Source organism: Photinus pyralis, unplaced genomic scaffold (assembly GCF_008802855.1).
Source record: "Photinus pyralis isolate 1611_PpyrPB1 unplaced genomic scaffold, Ppyr1.3 Ppyr1.4_LG8, whole genome shotgun sequence".
NCBI lineage: Eukaryota > Metazoa > Arthropoda > Insecta > Coleoptera > Lampyridae > Photinus > Photinus pyralis.
Genome location: NW_022170819.1, coordinates 32,035,983 through 32,054,459, shown reverse-complemented (window position 1 = coordinate 32,054,459; position 18,477 = coordinate 32,035,983). Strand labels below are relative to the sequence as shown.

Here is an 18,477-nt window from a genome sequence, read left to right as displayed (position 1 = left end):
CAATTATATCATTTTTCATTCAAATGGTGTATTGATTTAAACCTTACAAGGAATTGTGTATATTGTAACCTATAACGTTTGCATCATAAATAAAGCAGACCTACATTTGACAGTAGGTATATCAAACGTATAATTCAGGTAACGTATCAGGAATATTTAAAATTGGCACATTATCTGAGCACAATGTTCCCAAATTTTATTGTCATAAACCCAAATTAAGTTATGGGTACATCAATACCACATTATTAATACAAAATACATAACAAGTATTTATATAGGCAAGAAAAAAGGTAGGTTCATGCAACGAGTTAATAACCTAAGGAGCAACTACAAGTTAACGAGTCAGTAAGAAAAATCAACAAACAGTGGCGTAACCAACGCGGAGGTAACACTAGGATAGACAAGTTTAGGAACCGTTTTTAGATTATGAGTAAAGTTGATAGTGCTGTATTCACTTGAATGGGTTCGCGAAATTCATTTTGGGTTTCCTGCCTAAAACTGTATTTTGAACTATAGCGAAACTATTAATATTAAGTTTTTCTTAAACTGATGAATGAAAATTTCACTAAACCTGGCATTTCGAAAAAAGTTAGAGGGCGTACGCATAACGAGAGAAAGTATAGGTAACTGACGACATAAATTGCCAAGGAATAAAAACGAAATTTGTATCTTTTAACAAAAAATGTTATTGTTCGGAATAACATCTAATTGGTGTTATTATTTATCGCGTTGTTTCCTTTCGTTAGCTAAATTTGAAATGGTGCGCTCCAATAATTTATCTTTCGCAAGTGGCAGCCGACTTTCGCACAAAGGGCGAAGAAAAAAAACGTCGTTAACGGGCCATAAAAATATTTCTCCTCTCTGATATCTAAACGTACCGTCTGACGCGTCATCCTCGTGTACTATCCAACTTTCGTCCAGGTCAAAATGGGCGTCACCTCCACGGCCGGAACCGGGAAAAAATGCGTGCGCCAAAATTTGTCCCTTTCCATCGAAGGCGAAATTGTCACCGTGCTCGTATCTGAAACAAAGGTTATGCAATTACAAACTGTTGGTGGCTTGCATTTGGATGAGGGTAGTTTTTCATTGACGCTCGCGTTAGTTACAAGAATGGAACCCAAATGGAAAATGGTAACTAAACTGTTATTTGTGGGGCTAACCGTAACGCCCCCTTGAATTTGAATAATTAAATTTGAAATCTCGTAGTTTCGCGATATTTGAACTTATCGATTCATCAACGGAACGACGAAAACGTATGACAGCTATTGTCGAACGTGACGATGGCCATCAAATTTTGATCGTCCATCAAATTCGGAATATTTAACCCAGTTTCACTTGATATCCCAATAAAAATCGCATTGCGGCTGCCAATAATACGCCTTTCGAAAAGCGTTTAAGCTAACGCCATAAAGTTTAAAAACCAATTAGTCCCCGATCCATCCTTAAAAACGTTCAAAGCTTTTAAGGCTTCAAAATTTGCATTATCCGACGAAAAATGCAAAGTCGGAGGTAAGTGCATATAGCGATGGAACAAAGTGGGTAAATAAATCGACAGATTGACAGTTGAGGAAATTGCCTACGCCTATTGGGACACAGACAACAAGCAGTCCGGACTTGACATCGAAACTCTTCAAAATGTCTACCTTGTCTTTGCATAAAGGATTTGAAGAAGGCTAATGGAATAATATTCGAGCGGGAGAAATGCAATATTGTTTTCCGACATCGCCAAGGATCGCATAACAGAAGAGTTTTCAGAGTTGAGGAGACGTTCAATATTTCCTTTTCCGTCGCTTTTGTGGAGCGGGCCTCGAATTGAAATTCAGAAATTACGAGTGAAACTAACCGAGTTATTTATTTGTATTTCGTAATGTCATCAATTTCCATTACAAGACGGTTAAGGGTGATAAATCGTTCTCGCACTTACTTCTCGGTGTCCCTTAAGTGAGTGTGGTATTCGCATTAAGCGAATTACAATCATATAAAAAATTACAAATTTCCGCGAATTATGCGCCGTTTTGAACTGCTGGAATAAACATTTTGCTATACGAATAACAAATATAAATTGTGCACAGCTCTTGTGCAGATAAAGCGCATTTTTTTAAACCGAAATAGCTTTTGTTTTGACATCACCAATGGATATATTTCTTGCAGACGTCTCAATCGCCCTTTGTGAGTACACAATCTTCCGACAATCCGTTCTTGAGGTATAAGGGAATATACCCGATCACAATAAGAGGTCGAGGAGGAGGGTTATGGTTGGTAGAAATTAATTACTTTCGTCGAGACCTTTCATTAGAGTACCATGAAGGATAAAACTAGTTCCACTCCCCCCCCCCCCCCCCGCCCGAAATAATTGCTGGGGGGGCCCCTTTTAGACAGCGAACATTGATGGCCGTCTGGTCCACCTTCAAGATGGAATAAATCTAAATACACAAGAAGACGCACGAAAAAGACAAATATGTGCCAGTTTGAGCCTTTGGAATAAAACTACCATTCCAAGATTTGGAAGACAGGTAAACGCTCTGGAAGTAAGCACACATTATGCGCTATTTTCAACCCTTAGAATAAAATGTTACACAGTATATAAAATTTGTGATGGAATGATCCACCTTTAATAAACCCTAAAGCGCATCTAAAAAAGCGGCAGAGCACCTCGGTGTGACCCTACGGTGTCATTGGATTTGACCCATTTTCAATAAGCTTGTTACATGTGGTAGGTGTATATTGAAAATGAAAAATGCAACCACAAAGAATGGGGCCATTGAATTTTGATGACCTTAAAAATGAAATATGACACCCCAAAAAATTGGGTCATTGACTTTTGACGACTTTGAAATTGAAAAATAACACCAGAAAAATTGAACTGTGATAACCTTCAAAACGACAGACCTTTAATGATTTTGAAATTGAAATATAATACTAAAAAGCATGGGAGTATTTATCTCTGATGACCTTGGAAATCAAATGACACCGCAAGAATGTGGCCATTGACCTCTGATGACCTTGAAAATAAAATTACAAAAATGGGACCATTGACCTCGAATGCTCTGAAAGATGACATATGAGACCACAAAAGAATGAGACCATTAACCTTTGAGCTTTCCATGATCATAGCCACGTGACAGGTCTCTTTCTATTCGTAGATATTTATTCCTGTACGTACATACGAATACGAATGAAAAGAAAGACGGCAAGGAAGAAGAAAGTGGACGCAAATTATGCGCCGTTTTGAGCCTTTGGAATAAAACTGTTAAACCTTTACAAAATTTGGACCCGTAAATGATTTGGAATAAAAAGAACACCCCAACAATACAAAGAGAGACTTGATAAGGATAAATCGGCGAAAATCATGCGCGGTTTTAACATTTTGGAAACGCGCAAAAAAATAAATATGGTACAAATTAAGCGTGGTTTTGGGTCACCTCGAGAAAGATTATGCCTACCAAGCACATGATTTAGAGAAAAAAACAATTACGAAAAGGGAGACACTGGAGAAAGATGAGGTAGGCGAAAATTGTGCGCCTGATATAAAATTATTAAACTCGTATATTATCGGCATACCTAAACATAAAACTAAGAAATGTGTTAAATACGTACAAAATTGAGACCCGCGAGAAGGATAAAGTATGCCAAAATTATGCGCTCTCTTGAGGCCATGGAATAAAATTATACTAAGCCTGTACAGGGTGACCAAATAAGAATTAGAGGTACTGTATCTGGGAACCTGTCCATCGTAGAGGCTTGCGGTAAAAATAAGTTGACGATAATCTGAACCTTTTTTTTGACAATTTTTCCTGTATCTCTAAAAATGAAGTGGTGGAGGGGATTCAAAGGTTTCCGTAGAAAACACCCTGTATCTTCGAAACGATTGAGCCGATTTTAACAAACTCGGGATAATTGAAAAGAGTTATTCTTCGGCTACAAATATTATAATGTTTGAAGATTTGTTAGTTTCACATATCGCCGCTTGGCGAGGTTGCCGCGAGCTTGTTTAGGCATCATTTATAGCTACTTTTTCATGAAAAAAAAAATCGAACCAATGCACTTAATTTTTTTGAGAAAATTAACCATTTGTGACGGAATGTCGAAAAAAACCCCCAAGCGGTGATATGTGAAACTAACAAAACTTCAAATAGTATAATATTTGTAGCTGAAGAATAGCTCTTTTGAACTAACCCGAGTTTGTTTAAATCGGCTCAGCCGTTTCGAAGATATAGGGTGTTCTTTACGGAAACCTTTGAATACCCTCCACCACTTCATTTTTAGAGATACAAGAAAAATTGTCAAACACAAATTGTTCAGATTATCGTCGACTTCAAAGACCGGACATTTTTTTGTTAGGTTATAGTATATAGCGGAATTCACAGAAACATCAGTTACGCCCCCTAGCGGTCATTTAAGAAACTTAAAAATATTTTTCAGGTTTTGCTCGTGGTGGTTTTAGTAATACATTTTTTTACCGCAAGCCTCTACGATGGATAGATTCTCAGATACAGTACCTCGCATTCTTAGTTGGCCACCCTGTACATGATTTGGAATAAATCCTTTGAATAAATCGGCGTTAAATACGTACAAGGTTTGGAATAAATACGAACGAAAAGAAAGACGATCGAGAAGGAACGCACCTTGTGCGCTGTTTTGAAACGCTGGAATAAAATTGTACTAAACGTGTAGATTTTGGAATAAATTGGAACACTCCAATAATAATAAAGGAAAAGAATCAAGTAGACGCAAATTATGCGCTGTTCTGAGACCCAAGTATAAAATTATACTAAACTCGTGCATGCTTTGGAATAAATACGAACACGCCTGGGATAAAAATGTGTTACATTAGTACAAGACTTAGAATAAACACGAACGAAAACGGAGACGCTCGAGAAAGTTATGCGCTATTTTGGGACCCTGGAATAAAATTGTGTCAAACTCGTGCACGACTTGCAATAACTTTTACGGTTTAAGCGTAGCTTTATTCCAGAGGCTCAGTACAGCGTACAAATTGCATTTATTTTACTCTTCCCCTTTGTTGTTGGTACTTTTACCAATTCTCTCCCTTTCGGTTTGTAGTTATGTTAATTACAAAAAAGAAAATAAGCGCGGTTTTGGTCACTACGGACAAAAATGGATACACGTGAAAAGGCTAAAGTGGGCGCAAATTATGCGCCTTCTGAAGCCCCTTGAAAATTATGTTGAACGCTTCTGATATCTGCAAAAAAACGCACAAAAAATACAATACGGCATAGAATTATGCGCCATTTTGAAGTTGGAATAAAACTATTCTGAACCTTTAAACGGTTCGGGATAAAAAAGACAAGTAAAGAAGCCCAAAATTATCCGCATGGAATAAAACCATTTGAAGACGTTACATGATTAGGAAAAATACTTACGAAAATGGAGACGCTCAAGAAGGACGCAAATTATGCGCTGTTGTGAAACCAGGGAATAAAACTATGATAAACTTTTCCAAACAATTTGGAACAAGTATAAATTGTGCACAACTCTTGTGCAGATAAAGAGCATTTTTTTTTAACCGAAATAACCGAGGAAATAACTTTTGTTTTGATATCACCAATGGATATATTTCTTGCAGACGTCTCCATCGCCCTTTGTGAGTACCCTTTTCCGACAATCCGTTCTTGAGGTATAAGGGAATATACCCGATCACGATAAGAGGTCGAGAAGGAGGGCTTTGGTTGGTAGAAATGAATTCCTTTCGTTGAGACCTTTCGTTAGAGTACCATGAAGGATAAAACTAGCCCCCCCCCCCCTCGGACTTTGATAAGAGATAAGACAGAAATGAGAGGACAAAAAGAAGGGCATTAGTAGAGATCTTTAATTAGAATACAATGAGAGGTAACATTATTTTTATCCCCCCCCTCACTGATTTTGACAAAGAGTCGCACGGGAAAGTTACAGTTTGTACAAACCTTTCATTAGGATACCATGAAGGGTAGAATAAGTGTTTAACCCCCCCCCCCTAGAAGTAGTTCGAAACGGCAGAAGTGGGTCCGGACGGACGGAAAAAACGCAAGCAATCGCACATTTTTAATTCTTAAAAAATGCGCTAAAAATACTTACAAAAAGAGAAATGTTTGAAAAGAATAAAGTAGCTACACAAATTGTGCGCTGTTTTGACTTTGTAATAAAACTATGCCGAAGTCTTACAAGATTGAAATAAAATACGAGTAGAAATGGATATGCTTGAAAAACCCTTTATCAAATTTCCAAACAAAATACGAAAGTTATGCGCCGTTTGCCCTGAAATAAAATGATAACCATTAATTATTTCTGTCGGAATGTGGAAAAAAGCCGTCAAGCGGTGATATGTGAAACTAACAAAACTTCAAATAGTATAATATTTGTAGTTGAAGAATAGGTCTTTTGAACGAACCCGAGTTTGTTTAAATCGGCTGAGCCGTTTCGAAGATACAGGGTGTTTTTAAGGAAACCTTTGAATACCCCCCACCACTTCATTTTTAGAGATACCGGAAAAATTGTCAAACAAAAAAGGTTCAGATTATCGTCAACTTCACAGACCGGACATTTTTTTGTTAGGTTAATGTAGCGGAATTCACAGAAAAATCACTTTTTTAGATTCCAAATTGCAGTTACACCCCCTAGCGGCCATTGCAGAAACTCGTGGCCGTTTTAGTAATAAATTTTTTTACCGCAAGCCTCTACGATGGACAGGTTCCCAGATACAGTACCTCGCATTCTTATTTGACCACCCTGTACGATGGAACGCATAGATATTCTGTTTCATATTATGGAAACACCTGTGCAGCAACGCTCAAATTTAATTAGTAGTGCTAGTGCTATTATGAAAGTTTTTAACTTATTGCATTGAAAGCTCGTAAACCTGGTACGCTACGTACAATTCCAGATGATGTTACCTAAAATCCAGTAAAATATTATTCCGCTGGGAAAGTTCACTAACTTTTGTCTGTTTAATGAGGGCGAAAGCTTTCTTTTGATGCTACTAATCTTATAAACACAGAACAAAGATTGTTCCGACAAGGCGATAATTAAATTGCCAAGAAAAATTTCGATTAATTAAATTAATGAAATTTTTCTTAACCTTTCTAAGAGCGATGAGGCGCTCTCAAAAATTAGATTTTAAAAACCCAGTTTAGCGCTCAAAAGACGTTAGAGCTTTTCATGTTTTAAGTTATTCTAATTTTAATTTCTCATTCACTCCCTTCATTTATATGGATAAAATATTTCGCGCAAATTTTAATAAGTTTCGCAGCACTCGTTTCTCATCGCCGAATTTAACAAAATTGAGATTCTGATATTTTGGTTGGAAGGATTCATTATTTTTTTTACGTGATTCTTCTCTCTCTCTCTCTCTCTCTCTCTCTCTCTCTCTCTCTCTTTGCATTCACTTGTGATGTCGAAACATATTCAGTTGTAATTTCTTCCTGCCAGCATATCGTAGATTTATCGGCACAATTTCTCTGACTTTCGGAGGCGTAAAGAGGGCATAGAACAACTGGGTGATTAAGTCGAAGAGTACGTGACCCACAAAATGTTTCTGACCCAGTGAAAAATACATTCTTCTTTCGTGCAATTCTTTACAACTGTTTGGTGCCTTCGAACTCCTTTCTTCCACTTGCCTTCTTGTTTCACATCTTGTTTCCTTCAGTCTCTTTCACGCTTTCTTTACCTATTCGCGATTCTTGCTTTTCGTATTCTTGACGCCCTCCCTTATTCCATCTTCATTTCTACTTCATGTCTTCTGTTTGGCATGTCTTTATCACTGCTTTTTTTACGCCTATTCTCTTTCCGCATTCCTGTTTCCCGTTTCTTCTCTTTCCGTTTCCTTCAGAATATTCTTTACATTCCTTTCTTTTGCTTCTTCGGCTCTTGTCTCCGTTATGAATCATTCACGCCTGTTTCCTTATGATCTCTTCCTTTGCTACTTATTTCTTCACGCCTCCTCCATTCTTTCACATCTCTTCTTACCTCATACCTATTTCAGACAACTGCACGCTTCTTTTCTTTCCACCCCTTTCTTTAAACTTCTTTTTCGTTTTCTTCACGCTTCCTATTGTTTTGCTTTCTTAACGTTTCCTTCCTTCCGTATATTCTTGTCTTTTCAGTTTCCGGCTTTCAAAAGTGTGAAAATACAAAATCAAACTTTTATAGGGACAACGAGAAGCACAATCGAATGAGAAATTGAGAAGGGATTTTATTTCAAAGGATGGCGACATCTAACGGAGGAATTTTACTGCACATACATAAAATTTCTACGTAGTATTATATTTTCACGTTTTTATACCCCTTTTTTCGTCTTGTTTATTAACCTTCACGGCTCATATAAGAATTTTCGACGCTCATTTCTTGTACATCTCACTGGTTTAGGCCTTATTTGCGTTTCCGTTCTTCCTCGAAAATTTTTACCACCGTACCTCCAACACGCTTCTTTCTTTTACACTTTTAAGCATATTTCAGCATGTCTCATTCTTTCATATGAGCCTATCTCTTTCTTGGCTGTTTTGTGCCATGCACGGTTCCTTCTGTCCCCTTCATTTCATACATTTCTACGCTTCGACCTTCTTGTCCTTTTGACTTTCACATACCTTTTTCACGTAGATCTGCATTTCTGTAATATGCCCCCCCCCCTCTATCATTAACGTCTACTCAAACCTTCCTCGCGCTGTCTTTACGCCTTTTTGCCACCATTCACGCCTTCTTTTTATTTTTCGCACTATTGTCACACCACCCTAACGCCTAGTTCAAATTCCTTTACCATTCACTCTTGCCTCTCTCGGTTAGGGGTCTCCATTAGCACTTTCCTCATGCCTGTTTTAATCTCACTTCCATTACGCGCTATTCGCAATGAATTGATATCTCCGTCGGGACTGCTTCACTCTTTTTTCCTTAATAGATTCCTTCTAACTCTTTTATGTCTTCTTCTTTCCGCCTTTATGCTACTTGCCTCCTTATCTAACTTCTGTTTCCATCACGCTTTGTTCCGATCTCTTTCACTTTACATCTAACGCCTTCTTCGCGTACCATTCACGACACATCCCTTCTACACTCCTCCAACACTTTTATTTTTATGCCTCCTTCAAGGTTCTTTTTTGATTCATTATTCAGTTCGTCTTAATTCTCCTTTTGCATGTTTCTTCACTCATTCGCCCCACCTCATTCACACCATCGTTTCGCATCTTTTACAACTGCTTCTTGTTTCTCATATTTAACGCTTTCTTGCTTTACGTCTAATTTACGCATTATGGCCGCTATTTGAATACCTCTCCCACACCCTGTTCTTTAAGGAATACTTTCTCCACGCCTCCTTCACTCCCTTTCGTCCTCCTTCGTTCGCCCTTTATACTCTTCAGATCGTCCTCATTCCTTCCTGACGCCTCCTTCTCTAACGAATTCTGGCTTCACGATTACTTTGCGCATCCTTCTTTAACGCCACTCTCTTTCAATCCATTTTCCTCCTCGCCTCTTTCTTTCCTGTTTGCCCAATCTTTCTTCGCGCTGTTTTATACCTTCTTGCCTTCTTCCGACACCATTCACGCCCTCTTCTGCTTTTGGACTTCTTCTTTGCATCTCTTCCATTAGCACTTCCATCGCGCTTCTTCCACACCATGTTGCTTAAATAATCTTTTCCTCACGCCTCTTTCGCGTTGTACGTTTTTACTTCAATGCTCTTCCATTATCCCCTTTAAAAAGGGCTCCTTTATCCCTTCTTAACAAACTCTTCACGATTCTTTTCTGCTACCTCTCCTTTCCCGACGTCTTCTTCACTTACTAATCCTTCTTTCGCGCTTGCTTCACCAATGTCTCCTATACACTTGATTAATGCTGTCGTCACGCCTATTTCGCGACTCATTCCGACTCGTGTCCCTAACTCCTCTTTCCCTTGAACCCAATTTATCACACCTCCTCCACTAGCGCTTTCTTCACAACTATTTCAAATTTTTCCTTCACATTTTCTTTCTTCAAGTTTTCAATATGCTTTTTTTCTAGTCCTTTTTGTTCCTTCTTCACATTTTTCCCTAGTGCGTTATTAGTGCATTTTTTGCACCTCCTTCGCAACTTCTTTACTTCTCAAAGCGCCCTTTCTGCAGAGCCTGATTTACGCATATTTTACTGTCTTGTCAGCTGGTTTCATTCCTCTTTCTTTTTCTCTTCTCTTCTATTTTCTTCGCGTCTTTTTTACGTACGCTTCCTTAATGTTTTCTTCAATGTTCCTAGCTTTAGGTCTCCATAATTCATGTTCTCCCCCATTCCTCCTCTTACAGGTATCTTCACTCATCCGTCGGTTTTTTCTGCATCCGCTTTACACCTTCTTTTCGTATCTTTCACGACTGCTTCACGTCTACGTCGTCTTGCTTAATGCTTTCTTATTTTACGCCTCATTTCTCCTTTAACTCATCTCTCCAACAATCTATTGGCCTCCTCGCCCATGTCGTTCACGTATTCTCATCTTTTGTTCACACTGTCTTCTTGACGCCCCCTTCTCGTATTCTTCCGACACCAATCTTTTCCTCCACACTTCTTTGGGGGGAAGGGAGGGAGACTCCCAAGACAACTAATTCAGGGGGCTTCTACCCTTCATGGAATTCTAAGAAAAGGTTCTCTGGAATGGGGGGGGGGGGGGATGAATGTTGTTTCTTAGTATTCCAATTAGATATCTCAACAGACCAGGGAACTGATTCCTACCCACTACCGCCCTACTGTGCCTTGAGGGGAGGGGGGGGGGGAGAGTAAACTCACGTATGCGGTTTTGAATTGTCTTAGAGTCCTGGAATGTTTTGCAATATGTTGCCTATGTCTTGAAGGTGTGCCAGACGGCCATCAAATGTCGCTGTCTCACGAGCCCCCCCCCCCCCATTTCATGATGCTATTTTTGAATTTAAAACGTTCATAACTTTTACATGCGACATAACCAACTGGTCTCTGAATTTGCATACGCATGCCTTTAGTGGTGTCAAATACATACATTGAAATTGGGAGGGAAAGGGGAGGGGGGTGAACACACGTTCTACCCTTAATGGTATTCTAATGAAAGGTCTCAACCAAATACATTGGTTTGTATAAACTATAACTTTCTGAGAACAATATAGGTGGCTGGAAAGAAGAGGGAGAATAAAACAGCAGCAAGATTTGTCTTGCCACATTATCGTTTCCAGCGACAGTTTAGAAATTAACAACGGCGCTTGGCGTATACTTCCTCCAATATGAAAGCGGTGTAAATCACAAGACTTAATATGAAGCAAGTGGACTGCAATGAAGTCATTTCATTTATCACTGTACTTTAATGTAGCCTTAGAAAGACGTAAACATTTTTCATACAAAAGATATATAATCCACTTTGCCGTTTAATGGGCGCCCGTCGTATAATAACAAAATTAATCAAGGGAGGGGGAATTTGCAAGCCCGAAGCTCATTCGTAATTGATCGATTTTATATTTAACGAACACGTGACTAAAGGGATAATGATTACCGACGTCTGTTAAGCGAATGCAATCAAACACGTGACTCGTGGATGCGATCCAATTATTAAATAATCAAATCGCGCGCTCGTCGCCAAAAGGATCAAAAACGCGAGAGGATTTTACTTACGTGTGAAAGTAGACGAGGATGTCGGCCCTGTCACTGTTGACTTCCGTAAATGTCAGCCTGGAATGTTTCGACCATACCTCGAGGGCTTTCGTAAAGACGTATCGAACTTGGTAGAGATCTAAATCTCGTAAGTAGGTGCTTCGCAAACTGAAACAAGAAGAAACTGACGTTAATATCTTGAGAGTTTATTTTCGCTCGTGTTCGTTCAATGATGGCGGATTGTCCCGCTATTAACAAGTCTAGATAATGAGGGAGTGTGATTACAATTTACGTTTGCATAAATTGGAAGTATACACAGACGTAATTCGCGGGGGTGCATGTGCAATTTAAACGTACGTAGGTCGTAGGTCATGGTGTCTAGACTCCCAATTTTCAATGTGAACACATACCGAGATAATGAAAATTGACTTGGCACGTGGAATGCTCAATCGAAAATATTATACCTCCCTCTAAGACGTAGACTGGAACTACGACATGTTTTACTAAATCCTAATATTAGTCAGCGTTAATCTGAAGGCAAAAGCGATTAAATATGCCATTTAGTTACCATTTTTGTGACCACTTAACAAGTCGATATCGATTATAATTTTTGGTTATTCATTTTCTTACCAAAACCTCTACTAGTGTAAATTAATTTTAAACCCGCCTTCGAACCTGCGTCAGGTTACGCAAAATTTACATATTTCCTAAACGGAGTAAACAGCCCTAAAATCGGTTTCCGGAGGGCATTTTCAACACAAAGACCAACGACAGAAAGTATTTCCGGTGGTAGAAAAAAAGTTAAAAGCACATCGCAACACACAAAGAAACAAGAACGTACTGTAAATCAAATTAGGTGCTTTCACTAATAGCATTCCTATTAAGTTTGACAATCACTTGTTTGTAAATATTCTGTAAGGAAGGAATAATTTTGCCTTTGCATTTTTTTGCGTTGTATTCACCGCGTACGCGGTAACCGCGTTGTGATAAATATTTTTTAGTAGTTTTTGACATATTCAGATTAATTTGTTTTAAGGCCATCGGCCAACAACAACCGCATTTTGCCAGTTATTATTTGTACATTTTTTTAATACGATCCAATATTATTCGTGCTCTTGATTGTTATATGAATTTGATGTTGAATGATTAAATGCCTCATCCCCATTTACTAATTCGTATTTTCTTCCAGCGTGGTATTTAAGTAAATAAGAAGCGTTTGTCTTAGACGTCGTGTAGTATAAAAACAGTCACAGGTAGCCGCCCACTGCAAAACTTATGTATCTTTCTTCGCAAGGGCAAGATAGAAATGAAAATATAATAGCATAATTTGTGTATACCTTACACGCGACCAGTTTTGCAGTGGGCGGCTACCTTCGATGACTGACGTGACTGTTTTTATACTAGACGACGTCTAGTATCGATACTCACGTTCAATTCGCCGAACGATCTAGTAGTAGAACTATAGAAACTGATATTCATAATAATCCTTAAAGTCTCTGGGAGCTATTAAGTGCTTTAAATGCTATCCAGTGTCGCCTACAGCGTCGAAGAGCATCCAGAACTGCCTAAATACTACGAGTCTTTATGACTCAATTAGTGTCTTAGACCCTTTAAGGGTTTAAGAACCTTTGAAAAACTTAAGAGCTTTTAAGCTTTAAAAGTCTATACGAGTCCTGCAACAATCGACAAGAGTCTTTGTAAAAAAACCATTATATTTTCAAAAAGGTGCGAGGTTCAAGGGCACCAGAGGACACGTCTTACGTAATTGTCTGGAAAATATCGAAAGACTTCTTCGACATCAGAGGGGGATCAAAGATTTTTTCGAAAATCATTCGCACAGGGCGCACGGTTCGAATGAAAGGAATCTTCCGAGCGATTCAAACAACCCGATGTTTAAGAGTCAGTTGAATTATGATCTGTAGAAAATTAGAAATTGTAGAACTTTCTGAGCTAATCCAGTCAGTCAGATCGATCGACTCAAGTAAGGAATTAAGAAGGGATTTCATTTTAAAGGATACAACACAAATTGCAGGGGTTTAAAAATAAAACTTCTACGTTACCGAGCTACAAGTAATTGAATCTATGGAGTCGGGACTTAGGTATTCCTTTACTAGAAATGAAATTTGCAAGGAGATGTCTCCAAAAATAAGCAAGTGCATGTCTGAAATTTGGAATATGCTTTCCTTTACTAGAAGCACCTGTGGTTAAAATTTCAAAAAAATATAACAATTTGCGCATGGCACATTTGATTTTTACTACATGCGTTATGCTGTTCTTCACTGGAAGTGTCTGTGGATAAAATTTCAAAATATCTATACAGTTGGCATTTCCCAGTCTGGGCATAAGCACGTTTGATTTGAATTACCGCCCTTTAAAAAATGCAATGCGATGACTAACGCGAGGCGAAACCGAGCTATGGGCCATCACGCATCTCAGAGAGGCAAGGATCGAATTAAAATGAGTACTACTTTAATTCTTAAAATAAATCGATATTTCATCTCTGATTAAGTGAAATTGATGTTCTTCTGTCTGATTGCGTCCTTTCACTTGAGTTTGTTTTCTGTAATTAGAGGACCATTTGAGGTGAATCCCGGCGGGGAGACCTTGGGAATCTTCTCAGTATTGCGCCTATCCGGTTCGGTTCTGGTCCAAGATCAATGTGGATACATACAGTAGGTATGTCAAACTGACAGTAAAGTTAGTGGTAATATTATGTGTAAACAACATCATGTAGACATTAATTCGACCTAAACACCAAAAATAATGAAGAGACACCCTGTATATGACACTATCTTCAATCTATTAGGTATACATGTGTATTTCCTTTTGGAATTGCTTGTAATTCCGTGATTCTTCTATAAATTTTACAGCTTTTGTAGTTTATTTAAATGTGGATTTTATTGTAAATCGTGAATTTTCGAGTTAAAATGTAGGGACGTCTGGTGGAGTCTCATCTGACGAAATTTAATTAACGCACGCATTCTTATCGCTTTTAAAAGAGCTAAGGCGTTTCGAAGAATTGTGCGTTATTTCGGCGTAAGTGAGGACGCATTTGTTCGAAGCTCGCGTTATTAAGTCTAATTTTGATTGGCGGTGTTTTTGAAAAAAATCCTGAAGGAGATTTATTTTATAGTGGAAGTGGTGCTCCCTTCAATACTGGAATCAGCGTAAAAACGAAGCTGTTAGTTTTCGCGACGGTGAAACGAGTGTGTTTACGCTAAATCTCGGGCAGTTGGGCCTATTTATTTAATTGAAGACACAGTTCGTCAGTTTCAAAATAAAGTGTGTATAAGCAATTTTAATAAAATATTTAAGTTATCGTCAAGTGAAGTAGTAAAAGTTTGTTGAACGTTTTTTAGCGGTTTGTCCGTATTCAGAAAAAGTTAGTTCGAGTGTGCGTAAACAAAGCACTTATCTGCTTAGTGAAAGTTAAAAGTTTCTACCGTCCGAACAGCCACCGAAATTTTTTTTATCTTATTTATCAAGCCAATGGTTAGAGTGCTTTTGTGTCTTCAATAAGTCCGCCTGAATATCGCAAACCTTTAACCACCAGATTATTTGGATTATTAGAGAAAAAAATTGTAAGTAAGTTAATGAAGTGATCCTGCTGGATAGATACTGAGTAATTCATAATTAAGCAATACGGATTTTTATCTTTAACTGTAATTTTGAAATCGAAATAACGAACTCGTAGCATCTATTCGGTAATATGCCTAACGGTCGATCTCGTATTTTTTCGAAGGAAAACAATATGACCGTCTCGAAGTCATACATTCTTTTAACGCATATAGTTCATGATTAAATACACAGAATTTGGTTGTGCAACAAAAACACTAACACAAATAAAAACTTACGTTGGGGGCGTGGCGAATCGCTTAAAATGGAGTCGAAAGGAATTGTTAGAACTGGCAAAGAAAGCACTCGGGGGGTAGTCAATGACATCCGTTGACATAGAAAAGATGTAGGCATGTGCAACCTAAGTGAGCGTTACTAAACATGTACACAAGAACTCACTTTCGGAATACCTACTCCACTACAAGGTAAATTCTTTTCAATTAATATTAAGTAATTGAAGTAGAGATAATATTTGTAAATGTATAAATCTGCGTATGAATAAATGCAAAAGATGGGGACGATGGTCAGGGACGGGCTTAATAAATTATAGTTATAAACTACAGATTAGTGTAAATGCTTCGTTATTAATGAAAATTAAGCCGCGCCAAACTATGCGTTTTACTGTCAATTATTTGTACTTAGAAATGGAATTAAGCTTGCTAATTACGCAAGCTGCTAGTAAATTTATTCACTTAGCTCTTATAATTGATTCATATTTTTATTTGATCTCTTCATGAATATACATTGAAGTGGTCCAAAGAAAGTAAGGTCAAATAGTGCCTTAAATGCGGATTCTGTAAGAAGCAGACCTAAGTTGAAGTACGCCTATTAAGACAATATTATTACTATTCTGCCAGTTGGGAGCATAGAGCCTCTAATTGGTTCTGTGAACCACTGTCAATTTCAACCCCTAATACCAGTTAACGTTCTCGCAGTTAATAGGTCGTGAGTACTGTCATTTATGCGGGAAACATGAACTGGCATGCAAATCCAATTTATGATTTTATTATTAAAGTTTAGTTTCAATCTTTAATTCTAAAATTGTCATATTTCAATTGGATCTTGCAATCTTTCCATGGCTGGGATTTTTGTGGACTTTGTTCCCTGTTAAAAAGCACTGTACTATTGGTTCTTACTAATAATTCATATCTTTGTATAATATCTGAACATAAAGTTTTTCAAACGACGAAGGGGCTCATTCTTCAATTTACTAAGACATTGTATTGTTGGTATAAAATGCCATTTGACTTTTCTGGAACTTCCGTACGGTTTCTAATCGCATTTATTGTAAAATTTTTGTGAGGATTTTAAATGAAAAGTTCATTTCCAAAATGTGAATTAAGGAATAAATCTAAATAACTCTATTAATTTACCTTGTCTCCCTGATACTTTAAATTTAAAAAAAACCGACAGACGATGACCTTTATATTTGTTAAATTGTTAAAATCCTGCAAGTACAACGTCAAATCCAGGGTCCAAACACTATCATCTAGGAGGCATAAGTCTGGAAAAAGGTGGCATGTGTCATTATTCCTATCCCACTACAGTAATTTAAGGTTTTTTTAAATTTTTATAATTATCGACCGACTGCGTGCAAGGTATTATGTCCAAACAAACTTTGTTTCAATCTTTTTCATGTGTTTCGGAGTAAATGTTTATCATTGCCAATCAATTAATTGAGTGTTTATTCGAATCCTTTGTGTGACCCAGAGAGAGTCTCTCAAATTGAAAAATTTTAAGTCAATATGTGAATAGATTGAAGGAATTTCGGTCGAGTAAATGACTTTGCCAATTAGTTTAGTGAAACTGCATAACACATAGTCTTAATTTGACCTTTCTGATCATGGAAAATTGGAAATGGCGTTGAAATAAGACTCGAAATTCCTCTCATCGTGGCCGTGAATTATATACAAATAAATGCACAATCACAGAAAAATCTATAAATTTCCGTGATCCACCGACTAAATTTTTAATGAGGATTATTGACAACGTCAAGCAAGACGAACCACTGGCTTACCAAACGAACGAGGTAAGCACGCTATTGATCAGGTAAAACAAATTTCTATACATTCGACTCGTTGTACACTTTCCCTTTGCCTGAATAATTCATCAGTAAATTACGATCGGTGAAAAATAAAGTACAACCTTTCCATTTTTAGTGGGCTGTAATTATTGCGGCACTTTTGATACCAGGAGGAAGGGATGGAATTATTTCCATGCACTTGCTTATTACGTCTCGTTCGTTAGCAGAAGTAGAAAATGAAAATATTATGGTGTTCGAAGTTAATTACAGCACACATGCAATTCGGCCCGTTAAATAACTAATTAGATTCGTAGAATATACAGACCAATCGATATTTGTTTCAAACAAACTTACGTAAATACCTACAAATAGGAGAATCGGTTTACTCGGCATTCAATATATTTACTCAAATAGTGCAAGGCCGTGTACATACATAGGTACTTACGTTGTATCCAAGCTAAAATAACAAAAATTACGAAAGAGCTCGGAAAATAATGGGGTAATGATTTATATTCCGTAAATGTGTTTTTTAAACAATAATGCTTAAAAGCCTTTTGTTCGAGTAATTGTGATATGAAACAATTGTATCGCGCTTTTAGTACTGATGTTAATAAAAAATAATGGCACAAGCAGTTTTGTATTTCACAGTTTTAACAAAAAGAAAGCGGATCAATTTTAATTTATTCGCAGGTTACTTTTATTTTTACATTACATCCCTCGAACGAATTTTAACCGCTGCTTGTTTGATCATTTACCTATTACTACACGTCAGATGTGCAGACTCAAGGAAATTGAAATTTTATCTCATTAGACTTTTTATGATAATCAAATATGATTATGATCTCTCATCAAAGAATAGACCACCGCTACTGAATTTTGGGAAATGAATTAATTTCTTTGTGAAATAATATGATATCAGTATCAGTATGGAAATCGCGAGTGTGTTAGAAAAAAACGTTTTTTTCTATCCAAATAAAAAGCTTTCGTATTGGGCGTACAACAAACATCGCGAATTGCAGTTTTTGATACATTGACACTTCCTTATACATATATGACACTGAAAATTAAAATTCGACTAAAATCCAATTACATCACTATGCATAACTGATAAATTCAAAGTTTCGACAAATATAAGGCCCCGACAGGTCTTTAACGAGGTCTAAAAGTCCCCTAAATGTTAGGGATTTTTTCGAGTATAATATACAGGGTATCTCAGAACAAGTGGGATTGTATAAATATCTTTGTTATTAGTGAAGATAGGTTAAGTGGTTAGGTAAAAT

At 37.4% G+C, this 18,477-nt stretch overlaps 1 protein-coding gene across 1 annotated transcript in view; it reads right to left on the bottom strand.

Annotated features, from left to right (window-relative positions):
* The window catches only part of LOC116178698 (matrix metalloproteinase-2-like), a 216,235-nt gene that overhangs the window by 16,256 nt on the left and 181,502 nt on the right, over positions 1-18,477 (bottom strand). The window contains exons 3-4 of the mRNA XM_031498276.1: positions 11,581-11,727; positions 879-1,021 (exon numbers count right to left, since the gene is read on the bottom strand). Of these exons, the coding sequence (XP_031354136.1) occupies positions 879-1,021; positions 11,581-11,727 (290 nt within the window). The remainder of the gene's footprint in view (positions 1-878; positions 1,022-11,580; positions 11,728-18,477) is intronic.